General features: G+C 35.3%; 2 protein-coding genes across 2 annotated transcripts; both read right to left on the reverse strand.

The window, feature by feature from the left end:
• Nucleotides 1-6,465: 6,465 nt before the first annotated feature.
• On the reverse strand, nt 6,466-8,667 carry LOTGIDRAFT_153759 (hypothetical protein; the record flags this gene model as incomplete). Its single annotated transcript, XM_009059771.1, has 4 exons — nt 6,466-6,728; nt 7,252-7,590; nt 8,036-8,254; nt 8,580-8,667. The coding sequence occupies 4 exons, from the start codon at nt 8,665-8,667 to the stop codon at nt 6,466-6,468; spliced, it is 909 nt and encodes a 302-aa protein (XP_009058019.1).
• Nucleotides 8,668-9,369: 702 nt separating this feature from the next.
• LOTGIDRAFT_153760 (hypothetical protein) lies at nt 9,370-14,116 on the reverse strand (the record flags this gene model as incomplete). Its single annotated transcript, XM_009059772.1, has 5 exons — nt 9,370-9,407; nt 10,039-10,077; nt 10,850-10,888; nt 11,178-11,525; nt 14,104-14,116. 5 exons carry the CDS (start codon nt 14,114-14,116, stop codon nt 9,370-9,372), a joined length of 477 nt encoding a protein of 158 aa, XP_009058020.1.
• Nucleotides 14,117-14,320: the final 204 nt, after the last annotated feature.

Below are 14,320 nucleotides of genomic sequence, written 5' to 3' on the forward strand. Positions count from 1 at the left end.
ACGAGTAAAATGTCCATTGAGCGTATGTTAATACGCAAAGGATGCCGTGCAATTTACATGAGGTCGCTGGGCTGCTTTGTTGGGTGCTGAGTGAGCTAGAGAAACCCATCAGTGTAATATCACAGTAGTCAAGCCTACAGATCTAATATGTTGCAAAACTTAATATAATAACCCTTTCATACTTACTGGGGCAACATCTTTGCACATAGCTTCGTTGCTCAATGATGTTCTCATTTTAAGAGTAAAGTTACCACTGGCTGGATTGTAGATCAGTTCAGTAGCAGCATCAGGGTGGCCAGGGCAGGCATCAGACAGAATATATTGGTTATTGTCAGCATAGGTTTGGTTATTATCATCTGGGTTAACTCTCAGTTTGAAGAAAGAGGTTGATGTCAGATCATTGTATTCAAATACAGCTAAGTATAAAGAGTTGCCTTCAAATCGAGCAGCTTTACCATCAACAGCTCCGGGTACTGTTTCCAACATTATAGGTCCACCATTTTCTTTCTTGGTATAATAACCATCGAAATTCTTAAACTCCATACCATCACTTCTGATATCAGCCAAAACAGTACAATCTACAGCATTTGCGTATGCATCTGAAAATGAAAAAAGAAAATGGAAACACTGTCCTAAAAGCCCAATCAATTTAATGATGAAATGGAAGAAGAGTATAGCCTAAATGGAAAGGTTCGTGGAAATCTTTTCCACTTGTACAATTTCCCCTGTAAATCATCCTCATATACTTGTGTTCCACTTCCGGCGGACTGATTGCAACACCACGTCCTTAATAAATAGGACTACATACCTTCGACTGTTGTGTCAGTTATAACAGAGGGTCGTACACAGGTACACTGTTGTTGGTTCCAGACCAGAGTAGCTGAACAAGACATTGGTATCTTGATGGGGAAATTAGGAATGACAACAAAGAATTTTGATGGATCTTGGTGTTCTTCGTATGTACAGAAACATGAACAGGATGTAAAATTCAGCATAGCAGGATAGTTACATTCTGGTGGAAATTCACAAACGGGAGCTGAAATAAAGGAACGGAATATGGTAGGCAACATCGATTGAGGACTTGCATCAACCGTATAGACATAATTAACGTGTCCGCATTCAGAAAAAAGCTCGAATTTCAATAATGCATTCTGCTGTCTTTTTGGTTTGACAACAAACGCTATTAGGCCTACTCACACATTTTAAGGACCTTTTTTAATGCTAGCTTCGATTCCTGACGTATTTCTTAACAATGAATTCTTTGGTGAAGCTTAATCTGAACAATAATCAAAGTACTACGGGTACCTTAACTATGTATTCACATTCAATAAAATCAAATTGATAGATCGTACTGACCTTCTTGAGCGAAAACAGCAAGAACTGCACAGGATAATACAAGAAAAAATGTCTTCATTGTGAGATTTATTCTGCAACAAACAAACAATATATATATTTCAATGAACAGGCAGTAAGCTCTTGATCGGATTCCAGACGCTTATTATGAGAAATTAAAGGAATGCAACTAGATGAGTAACAAACTCTAAGATCGATAATATTAAAGTATTGCCATAGCGTGTAACAGCAGATGGAAACTTCTCAACAGCTAAGGTCGATGACCAGATCCAATTTTTGTTGGAAGGTACAACATCATGTTATCCCAGTTGCCGCTTGTTCTTGGCGAGCGTTGATAACCCAATTGTTATCAAATTCTGTCAAATCACAAGATTGACTAGAGTTCAATTTTTATAGAAAAGAGAGACTTGCGTCAAATATTTTTTGTCAGTCATCGTTTTGGCATCACTCGCGACATGACAACGAGAAACCCAAACTGACAGGAAGGCGTGGTTCGTTATACCTAAATACAAGGTGTAACAGTTAAACCATGTTAGTGTGAAAATTGAAAACCAGAGAAACACTCAGAAAAAACGTGTTATCTTGTTAAGAAAAAAAAGGCTTAAACTGTGCTGTTCCCAGATAACAAACATTTCCTCCATGGAAACACGCTGATGACAACAGATTTTTTGTTTTCGATTAAAGAGTTTTTAATTAAATTTAACAACAATCTAATTCTCGAGTTTGGTATAATCTATAGATAAATCTAACATTGATTTGTCACTTTTCATTGCATTTCACATTTTGTAAAAAAAATCCTTATAAATATTTGATGTTTCTGCACTTACGATGAACTCATTTAAATCAATTTTAAAAATCTTAAAGGCGTGTCCATGTCATTCAATCATTCTATTGGGCACGTCGAAGTCTACATGGGCGAAACGCTTATAGTTAGAAATTGTCCGACTACTCGATCAATTACTCGTGTTGACAACAATTTGCTAAAGAATTGAACATGAACTAGTAACATGAATTAGCATTTTAAGACGCCAATGAGCACTTGTATCGATTGATCATATTCTCTCATATGTTACAAGCTGCATGCAGTCCTACTGTTGAAAAACATACAAAATTCACACATTTTCGTCTATAAAATATCTTTAAATAATATTTCAGTAATGATTTCTCGGATTAGTGTTTTCTGTTTTTAGTTCTTAATGGAATACAAGGTAGCCTATTTTTATAATATTAAAAATTCTTGTGTTACGTCCTATAAAATACTATTATATCTAATTGTAAATGTTTTAAAGTAGCTATATAACCAGACAATGTTAATGAGAAATTTTGACATCTACAGATTACAACATGTTCTATGAGGTAACTTTACAGTAGAGAGTATGTTTTACATAGAGACTTATTAATCAACCAGTCTTATTCATTTCCTACGTGTCTCATCGAGTTAGACGATTGTTCGCAAACCTGGGGTCCATTATTCAGTCCAAGCATCTTGTCTTTCGGATGAGACTATAAACCAAGTGCTGTGCTGTCCACGTTACAGTTCCCCCGGCAGTTGCAAATCAATTAGACTAGTGTCACTGTCTTTCATGCCATTGTCTTCCACATATTTGGTAGATGATTTAATAATATAATAGAAAAGAAATAATTTAGAATGCGCTTCGGTTTTCGATAATTCGGAGAAAAAAGAAAAAAATTGTTTTCGTTTTTAACAGGAATTTTCAGTCAATTATAAGGACGATTTTTGTTACTTTTGCTTTGTGGTTGTCTGAATTTATTGGATAATGTAGGTTCGAATGTATTCATATTTTAATTTTGAAATAAAAGCGAATCTAAGTAAGGTTTCGGTCTTCAGATAAATCAGATCTGTCCATAGCTGTAGCAATGTTTATAACTAGTCTCATCAACATCTCCAAATGTCAACTATTCTATAATTGGACCCTAAATAAATATTGTTTTATGTCACAAAAAAAAATAAAAGTCAGTTGAAACAGGTCGAGATGTCAAGTGGTGGGCACATAAAACATTATATCTTGTCATATCTTCTTCACCTGGTCTCTGTTTCTTAATAGTGGATACATAGTGACCGTTGATTCGAAGCAAATGCCTTATGGTCGTTAATGATAAAATTTCGAATGGAAAGTATATCATGAGAATCTGAAACTCCAGCGGAAGATGTCTGAGGATGCTAGCAGTTAAAAATCCACCTGATTCCAGATTCTTCTAATCCTAATCCAGTCCTTTACAAAAATATTTCTATACTATCGACATTCGTGACTTATTTGTAGCCCAGCATTGATTCATTATTTTAAGTATACTGCTTTATTACCCATGCAATTGGCATTCATTTAGTATGCGGCAAGCAGAATCTGAGAACAACTTAATTTTCCAGCAAAGCGGGACATCTGGGGGGAACCTATCAATCGGTTTTGTCGACATGAGCACATCGACGACTAAATAATGACAAAAAATCTCTCGAGCAATATCAATATCAAAGTGAAATACATAAAACTGCATATATTTGACGAAAGTTTGGCGTTCTGAATAATATTAAATGATAAGTTATGCAGATGTTTTTTCTAATAAGAAAAGTCAATATTTACCTGGTTGTAAGCTTGAAGTCAAGTTAATCAAGTACTCATCTGCCTTGTAACATCCTTTACCTACATTTATATTGTCTCGTAGAGGTAGGATCAAATTAATTCCAGGTCGGTGTAGGTTGAGATTTAAGGCTTAACCATTCTGAAGCGCTGTCATAATTTTGAAGTAGGAAGTATATAAACACAGAGGTTTTTTTTCATAAAATGATATATTTATAGAAGGTGTGTAATTTGTTATCTGAAAGACATTATTTACTTATTCAACTCTTGAGCCTAACCAGCCTGAAGTTAGAGGCAACCATCCCGCCTTGGGCTGGGGTTTGTGACGAAGTCTGGACGATGTAAAAAGTTTCCGTGTAGGTGTATATCATCAATACATGTATATGATAAAGGGTTTGGATTTTGACTAATGGTTTCTGTTCAACTCTAACAATAGTCCGAAAATCTGCTTATTGGTCTTTATACCAAGCTAGAACCTATCACTACAAATGGCTTGGATCTGTATCAGAAACTTATTGTATATAGTGCGGTAGTAACAACACAGTTAACGACTTTGTTCATGCAGCACCAAGCTGTGCTTTTCATTATAATTTGTTTGCCTGTTTGTCGCTGAAATTGTATTTCAAATGGCGGTACACCATTTGTTTTTACTGTAGTAGTTATAAGCCTACTAGTATATCATTCATTTCTTAAATATTCTATAGATTCAGAAGAGGTAGAATGTAGCTTCCAGAAAAAACACTACACGAGACCATGACGTCATTATCGGTCATTCAACGTCAAGCCAAAACGCATTTCCCGTAATAACCCCGTAATCTGACCAAGGTCATCTTCAATTATAACACCTACCGAAATCGGGGCTAATTAACACATATACTCATATCAACAAGTAAATAACTCATTTCGACTGGCATCTCAGCGTATCTGTTGTCGCTGTCGTGAAAAGTTCGACAATTTAATTAATGGGGGTCAACCGAATTTTTCGATTTTTCTCCGCTTTGCTAGCAGTAACTGGAAATCCTGATACTTTCAATTGCCACCAGGCGCAGTGACCTAGCTAGATGAGTGGGGGCCCGTGGACATAAGTTGGACCCTCTCCCTGGAATTTTCTTTTTTAACATTAAGTTCTCCTGCATTCTGAGACGTCTCTGTAAGAACACTTTCATGCCTTTTAATGGAGGATTTCGGAGTCAGTGAGTTAGACGTTTGCTTGTTAACCTGAAGTTCTAGGGTTCAATCCTGGCATAGGTCGAGCTAATTTCAGATATTTCAACCCGGTTTCCCCCTGTCAGTGATGCAGGTAAGAGAGGCTGACATGGAAAAAGCGTCTACTTGCTCGCATGGGACAATAAACCGAGGCCCGTGTGTAACAGGTTGTGCACGTTAAAGATCCCTCTACAGTTGAAAATCGAAAAAGAGCAGGCTAATTCCGCTGTCTTGGTGGACATTCGGTTCAACCAGTCCCTATGATAGTTAAGTTAGACCTGGACCTCCACCCTCCCGTTCCTTTAAAATAGAATGGAATTGTAGCAGTATATAGTTACGGTTTAACTTTAAGGGATTGTAAAGAGGCTTTCTAAATTTATCATGTGTATCGGGGACACTGGTGGCATCAATGTATACCATTCCAATTTTCAGTCAGATATCTGTGGCTCCTGCAATTCCAGATGGCTTCACTAATCGAAAAAATATGCTTATATCACACAAGGCCCTTTGCGATTAGTTACAAGTCAAACGCCAAGTTTTAGGGGAACTGCAGGAATCATAGACGTCAGATTGGAAATTGGAATGAAGCGAATTGATGCTACCACTGTGCCACATATAAAATTTAGAAAACCTCTTTGCAATCCCTTTAAAACTAGGTATTTGTCAAGTACAATCCTTTTATACAGAAAAAAATGTTATGTATAGGCTATTAGCTAATTTTGACATCTCGGGGAAGTCGTGATATGTTTTTAATTGTGTATAAAAAAAATAATATAGGCTTGGGCCCAATCTTGAAAATTCATTTATCAGTAAAATAGGAAGTGGGTCAGACATTTCTAAGGTTCAGTGAGTTTTAGTTTTATTGGATTGAATCGTAAGGCAAAGTAAGATTGTTCCTTTGATATTCGTATCCTTCCATTTGCCACTTGTGGGTAGTGTGAGCCAATTTACCGGGCGTGCTGAAAGATATTTATCACAGTCGTAATGAAGAGTTGGAAATAATGCTTCTGGAAAATGTGACTGTATTGGTTGATTTCGGGGGATATGATGTTTTTTAAGCATATATGAAGTTGTTGAACACAATATCTGCTTTCTGAACATTTCCCCTACAAAGCTGTCATACTTTGATAATGTATAATAATCAAAACTCTTTGAGATTGGATCAAACTCAGATCAACCCACATTGCCAATACAGCTCTTTTGATGAGGGTTGTGTATTCGAAACACGTGACGCTAGCACTTGTCAAAACGGAAGATAGTCTTTTCATGAGTATATAAATTTTTTTTATTTACGGAATTGAATAAATAAAGTTTATTGTAATTGTAAACTAGAAATGTCTCTCATACTGTTAACAACATAATTATTGTACCGCCCATCAACAACACCGCGACCATCTTGTCGTAATACCCAACATGGTGTAGACGTATTCAACGCTCGGTTCATTTTTGAGCCAAGAACTGCCATTGCACGTCTGGGAATAGGATTCAATGGCGAGGTTATACTTAATCTGGCTTTAGCTCTGTTATTCCTGTATCTGAGATTCTCAATCTCGACTGTTTTGTGAAGAAACTGACCTGAAATATTTTCATTTTATATTAAAGATTTTATATTAAAGATTTTATATTAAAAATTTTATATTAAACATTTTATATTAAACATTTTATATTAAAGATTTTTTAAGATTAAAGATTCATATTTCCTATCGATAGATGAAGCCTCGACCAATTCGTGATGCTGAACAAAGAGGTTCCAATTTGCATGATTCGCTTATTGGACAAGGATGTGGAAATATAGATTGATATTAAGTTGTGCTTTTGATTTTTACTGTGACCATTTTGTAGCATTCCTGATGTACTAAGTTAACGACCAAGCAAGTGGATCAGTTTTGAAAAACAGATATATGATTGACATATGATATGGACATAAAATCTCTTTTTGCCAAAATTGACCGTTGACTTGTTTTGTGAAAGAGAACTAGTAATCATTTACTGAGCAATATTGAAAATAAGTGAAAACAGAAGAGATATTAGATACATTTTTCTGTCCCAAAATATTGTCAACGTAAGTGATAAGATTTTGATATTCATACTGTCTTACCTAAGAGACCATGGGTATATGGTGAGAAACCCCTAGCGTCAGATAAATAAAATCCCAAATAAGACAAACTTTCTATACCATTCTTCTGACCAGTTTCATGACGTTTAACTATAGCGGTAACATTCAGGTTTCTAAATGTTACAGCAATAAGATTCATGCTGATAACAACCCTATGTCCTCGAATAAGAAACGCTGTGATATTGTTCCACTGAAATCTTTCTCTATTGACGATGATTATGTGCGGCTTGACGATGATGATGACGTTTTTTCGGATAATAGAAACAGTGCCAATAAAGGTGCTTGTATTATCAGATATTAGCCTAGCATTAACTGAAATATCTGAAATCATTAATAATGAAATTGACTAAGAAATTCAGGAAAATATCTTTCATGCTAGCAAGTCGATATACGTGCCTATTACAAACACCTGATACTACTATGTAGATGGATTTTAAACACCCAGCATTATATTTTTTGAACACTGCTTCGTGATAATCTGTGATGACCGTAGTGATACTTAACCAAGGGATCCTGTCTTCTAGAATAAGTAAGCGATTTGAATGGTATGTGCGTTAGGGACGCCAAAGAGGGGTGAATATTTTCTGGTACGAACACGAACAACAGAATCGAAAGGGAAATCGGAATGGTGCTGATAGAAGCAAGCAAATTGTTTGAATAGTCTGAATCCCTTTTTGTAGAGCAGGAAATTTCTTTCACAAATATTTCTAAGCCCCGAAACAAGAAAGGTGAGATTTTGTAAGATGGACCAATTTGAGATACTTACCAGTGTTTCCATCTTGTATTAGACGAATTATCTCCCCGCTTTTACCCTCCAGATTAAAACATAACGGTTTAAATATACCAGTAACACTCAAAATAAATTCAGGATCACCATCCATGAAATACAAAATATCATTTTCATTATAACAATGAATAAATAAGTACAGCTTCAGTGGTTCAACTACCATAGAGACTGGTTGAACCAAGTCCTGCTGTCTCCACCCTCAGAATAAAATACAACATAAAGAAATGTGTCACAGTAAGTTTCTAAAAAACTTAACACACAATATAAAATGCTTCACAACTTATGCCGGGACCCCACCATAGGGACATTAACTTGACTTACAGAGGGTCTCAAACTGAGAGCAGATGTTAAAAATATATTCCTGGGGAGGGGCCCAAACCCACGCTAATCCATGAGGCCCCACTTACCTACAGATGAACTATAGTTGACACTCATCTTAGGAATGCTCCGTCGAGAATTAATCTGGATTGGGTCACAAAATGATTTTTACATTACAAAAACTAAAACTACAAAAAAAACTTACCAACTTCGTATATTGTTTGTACTGTAGGCAATGAAAGTATAATAGTTATTCCAATGGTAAAACACAATCGTAAGCCTAATGTTGCCATTTGTCTAGTAATTTAGCTTTTAAATGTCAAAGATGGACAGCACACACACACAGCAAACGAATGAAATTGTATTTGAAACTCAATATTCTTTGTCTTGATATTTGTTGTTTTCCTTTTAGAAGATCGGAAGTTATCTATATACAATGGTCATTTGTTGGGAATCGTGGGTTGCTTTTACCAGGCATGAATCCAAATGCTTAAACACTACTTTAAACAACACCCGCCAAATTCCTCTCACGATTCTCTTACTAGTATTTTCCTGTTTGAACTGTAATATTCCATGCAAGATAGACGCAATACCAGTCTAATTGTAAAGTAATCTTAGGTTTTGAAACTGAATACCATTATTATCATTGTTTAATTAGGTGGCCCAGGAACGAATGAATAAAGAAGAAAGAAATGCAGGAAAAAAGGGAGGGCGGCAGGCAGATAGGCGCAGACAAGAAGCAAGGCCGGACAGAAGGTCATACAGAACCTGGTAAACATGGTGAGCATCTCCTTTCCTTGTATAGACTATAATATCATCTAATGACTACTAGTTTTCAACAAAAGAACAAGGGAATGTGTTTATGAAATTATCAGAGTTTTATTTTGATAATATCATTGTGACATTATACATCATACGTGACACATTATACTTCCTGCATTTCATGTGGAACCTAAGTCTTCGTCCACCACATTAGGCCTATCTATATAATGTAACTAGTTGATTAATTTGCTGGGTTTGTGGAAAACCCTTGCTGAAAATATATTGTTGACAATAAGGAATTATAATGGAAAAAATACACATAAATACTAACATAGGTAAGTATTATTTTTATCACAGCCAAACAAGTAGAGATATGTTCAGATTTTGTGTATGTCATTACACACATCGGCTATGATCTGTAACCATCTGTAAGGGACAGATGCGCCATTTTTTTGACCAATCATACTTTAGTCTCAGAAACCGGATTTATTTTTTAGCTCAGCCAACCAGTAACAGTCGAAATTTGATCCTCCAAATCCATGTGTGTCCAAATTTATCCGCGATTCCTAGTTTGAAGTATTTTTAAAGAATTGTGCAATTTTCGTTCATTTCTAGTACTTCTGAAGACTATTTACATATATTCTTTTGAATCTTTTTCGACGTAGTGACATTCTTTCTATTCACGAAAAAACATTATTAAAAGTGTGCCGAAATTACAAATTAACAATGAATTTCCTAGAATTCCGCACAAGCGGAAGACAAATTTGTGAACAGTGCATTTGGTTAGTTGAAAATGACCAAGAAATCAATCCATTTTCTTCAACGAATCTACGAAAAATTATAAGGTGTCACAGTACCATTATGTGTATTATGTGTATATGTGTATTAAGTATATTACTTACGTATGTCTTCTCCCGATCCATTATCCTGTTTCTTTCGTTCTGAATATTCCAAAAATATTAATTTATATTACATAATGTAGGCATAAAGTACTCTTCGCGATATTTCATAATCGAATAGGCTTGTTTAGTAACATTTATATCGAAGAATCGCATTTACGAGTTTGGCACAAGACAGCTTTATGTCTGGGAATCTGCATTCTGACCAATGTATTCATGTCATGAATGAACCAAACTTCATGTCTTCTTTTTTTACGTGAAGCAGGACAAAACTTACTCTGCTCACAAGCATACATTTTTGACCAACGTAAAATCAATCAACTGCCCTTTTTTTGTCTATGATGTCATAATTGGTATAACGTGATATTCGTCTATTTAACCTCTTTGGTCGGTTGTTACATTGGAATTCCAGCTTCGATGCCCATTGTCATTGACAACTTTCTTTAGGCCTACACATTGTTTTTTTTTTAATAATTTTATCTTATTATACGCTCACGTGAAATAGGGGGAGGGGTGTACACTGTCGTCACCCATGTCTGTCCGTCTGTCCACAATTGCTCGTAAACGCACAATTCTTGACTGATTTTGACGGAACTTAGTATAATTGTTATCACCCAAGGATGAACCCTATTGCAAAATTAACAATGAATTTCCTAGAATTCCGCACAAGCGGAAGACAAATTTGTGAACAGTGCATTTGGTTAGTTGAAAATGACCAAGAAATCAATCCATTTTCTTCAACGAATCTACGAAAAATTATAAGGTGTCACAGTACCATTATCGTGAACCTATGTGTATTAAGTATATTACTTACGTATGTCTTCTCCCGATCCATTATCCTGTTTCTTTCGTTCTGAATATTCCAAAAATATTAATTTATATTACATAATGTAGGCATAAAGTACTCTTCGCGATATTTCATAATCGAATAGGCTTGTTTAGTAACATTTATATCGAAGAATCGCATTTACGAGTTTGGCACAAGACAGCTTTATGTCTGGGAATCTGCATTCTGACCAATGTATTCATGTCATGAATGAACCAAACTTCATGTCTTCTTTTTTTACGTGAAGCAGGACAAAAATATCGCATTCCTCCAGATTGAATTATTGCTCAAATTGTCTGAAGAATAAGGAACTTACCTGATTCTGGTATCAGTTCTTCAACTCTCGTAGTCTCAACCTTCTCTTCTTTAGGTAACAACTGGCGACAAATTCTTTCTGTTTCACTGATTGGGGGATCAACCATAAAATTATTTATTAAAGGTCGAGGTATCATATTCCCTGCTAGTCTGTGTTTTACTAATAGTTTTTCTGGAATTCCAGGAATATGTCGTGGAATTGGTTGGTCTGGTGGACAGTAGACAGGATCTGAGTTGGATTCAATAGGAATTGAGATGTCACTATTGAGGTTCAGAAAGACCATTTCATTAGTTAAATTGAATTGAAACTTTATGTTTTGATCTATTTCAGAAACGTTATCAGAACTAACTGAAATACGAATACAAAAAAAAAATTAATTAAAAAGAGTTAGGCTAAATGTGATCTGAACGGGGACTATCAAAGAAATCCGACGACCTTGAACCTTGACTAAGAACTGCTAAAATCATATTACAAGATGAGCCATTGGCGTCACTTTGGGCTGATAGTCTCTAGTGAAGGTCAGATGACCTGGAATGATAACTTCCAAAAGTTAAAGAGCACATTGGCATTGAATTAGAACTGTCAGAGTTGAAGTACAAGAAAACATTGAACGGGAACTCTCATAGATAAAAAGGTTAAAATTCCTAATTAATTATTCCTAAAATGGATTCTAAAATGGAATTGTCAAAGATTTAAAAAACAATTATGGAAAATATCACGCCCTCAGAGTTTATTTCAAGATCTCCTATTTAACTCACTGATTCAGTTTAAGTTATAAATTGAAAACTTACTCTGCTCACAAGCATACATTTTTGACCAACGTAAAATCAATCAACTGCCCTTTTTTTGTCTATGATGTCATAATTGGTATAACGTGATATTCGTCTATTTAACCTCTTTGGTCGGTTGTTACATTGGAATTCCAGCTTCGATGCCCATTGTCATTGACAACTTTCTTTAGGCCTACACATTGTTTTTTTTTTAATAATTTTATCTTATTATACGCTCACGTGAAATAGGGGGAGGGGTGTACACTGTCGTCACCCATGTCTGTCCGTCTGTCCACAATTGCTCGTAAACGCACAATTCTTGACTGATTTTGACGGAACTTAGTATAATTGTTATCACCCAAGGATGAACCCTATTGCAAATCAGAAAAATCGAAAAATATTTAGTAGGGATTCTTGCCCTTGTTCTTGAAATGCTCGTAAACACTCTAGAAGGTGCAACTCTTGATGGGTTTTGATGGAACTTGGTGTGAGTGTTAGTAATCACCCAAGGATGAACTCTATTGAAAAATAGAAAAATGAAAAATAATTAGTATGAGTTATTGCCCTTGTTCTTGAAAACTAGTTCAATTTTATCTTGTAAACTCTCTAAAAGGTTCAATTATTGACAGATTTTGACGAAACTTGGTGTGAATGTGTGTTCTCACACAAGGATAAACCCTATCGAAAACGATGAAATATCTAGTTTGAGTTATTGCCCTTGTCTTGAAAACAAGTTAAATTTTTAGCTCGTAAACACTCTAAAAGGCGCAATTCATGATGGATTTTGACGAAACTTGAGTGTTTGTTATCAACAAAGGATTAACTCTATTGAAATTCAGAAGACTCGAAAAATATTTAATATGAGTTATTGCCCTTGTTCTTAAAACCGTGTTTCAGTTTTAGGTTGTAAACACCCTAGAAGTCCCAATTCTTAACATATTTTGACGAAACTTGGTAATATTATTCAGTATCACCCCAAAAAGTTCAAAAGAGGTGATTGACTGAAGGTTGAATGTTTCATACTCTACTGCCAATATTTTTTTTTATTAAAAATCAAAGCTGCCAGTGGGCGTATATTACCATGCCTGGCAAGCTATCTTTAAGTTATTGGTTATATGGTTTTTACCTGGTTTTTACATTTACTAGGAAATTTTTAACGCAACCAAATCATTTGCTACATTTCCCGATTATATAACTTGCATCGTATCACGAATACGGGTTGTGACATGGTCTTATATAACGAATAGGGGTGTGGTTTGGACACGATGATATAATTTGATGAATTGGAGAATATCTTTATACAATATGATGCTTTATCACACAACAGTTCTTTTCCCAGGTTCATAACACGGGTTCATAATAACTATATGAGCTCGTAGCACAGGTTTATAAAATGCAAATTATGCTTGCACCATGTAATCAGAACAACATGTCATTCTGTGAAGATGACGACTCAGTTGAATTTGAAGATAAAAGAATTGAAATTGTTCCAAATAACAAAACTTTGATTAAAAGCTTCAATTTACTTAATTTATGAACGTGTTCATATATGTGTATTTGTTACACTCAAGCACATTTTGCAAAACGGTTTAACTCAAAATGAAAGCCCTATATAGAAAAAGGGCAAAGAATTACAAGAAAATGTGCGTTTATTGAGAGTAATGTGATAATTAGAATCTTTCACTCGTGCTTATGTAATATAAAATTTATTAAATTCGATATTGGATTAAATATTTCACTCGCAAAGACTCGGAGAATATTAAATCTGGCAACTCATTTCATAAATCTCATATTACATAAGCAATCGTTGAAGATCCTCTATATAAGGCGGCGTTTATCAGACTGGGCATCTTAACCAAACAAAACCAAACCAACGACTACCATTCGACTACCAATCAACAAGAAATACCATGATCAGAACGAGTTTGGAAGAATGAAGGAGACCGAGTAACTCACGCCACACCATCCAGGGCCGAGTTTCACCGCCATGTCATTCGACCCGACCAGATCTAACGAAGAATCATCAACCAAACCAACAACACCGAATCATCCAATTTGACCCAATCCAACTACCAACTACTACGACTACAAACAACTACCTAGTTTTGCGATATCAGCATCCGCTGGAAGCGAACGTTAACTTGTCAACTACCTACCTAGACTGGGCATCTTGACCTACGTTATATGATTAATTTCGATGGAAGCCTAATTAACTTTATATAGTCTTAGAGTTTTAAATTGATTTTGTCAGACTTATATGGTTTAAAATGGTGTAAATAAATGTGCTATATAGTCCCATCGTATCGACAAAACATATTTATTTGTCTAATCTTATATATTTGATGTTATTTAGGCCCTTTTACAGTAATAAGA

This window comes from Lottia gigantea (assembly GCF_000327385.1).
Source record: "Lottia gigantea unplaced genomic scaffold LOTGIsca_4, whole genome shotgun sequence".
Lineage (NCBI taxonomy): Eukaryota > Metazoa > Mollusca > Gastropoda > Lottiidae > Lottia > Lottia gigantea.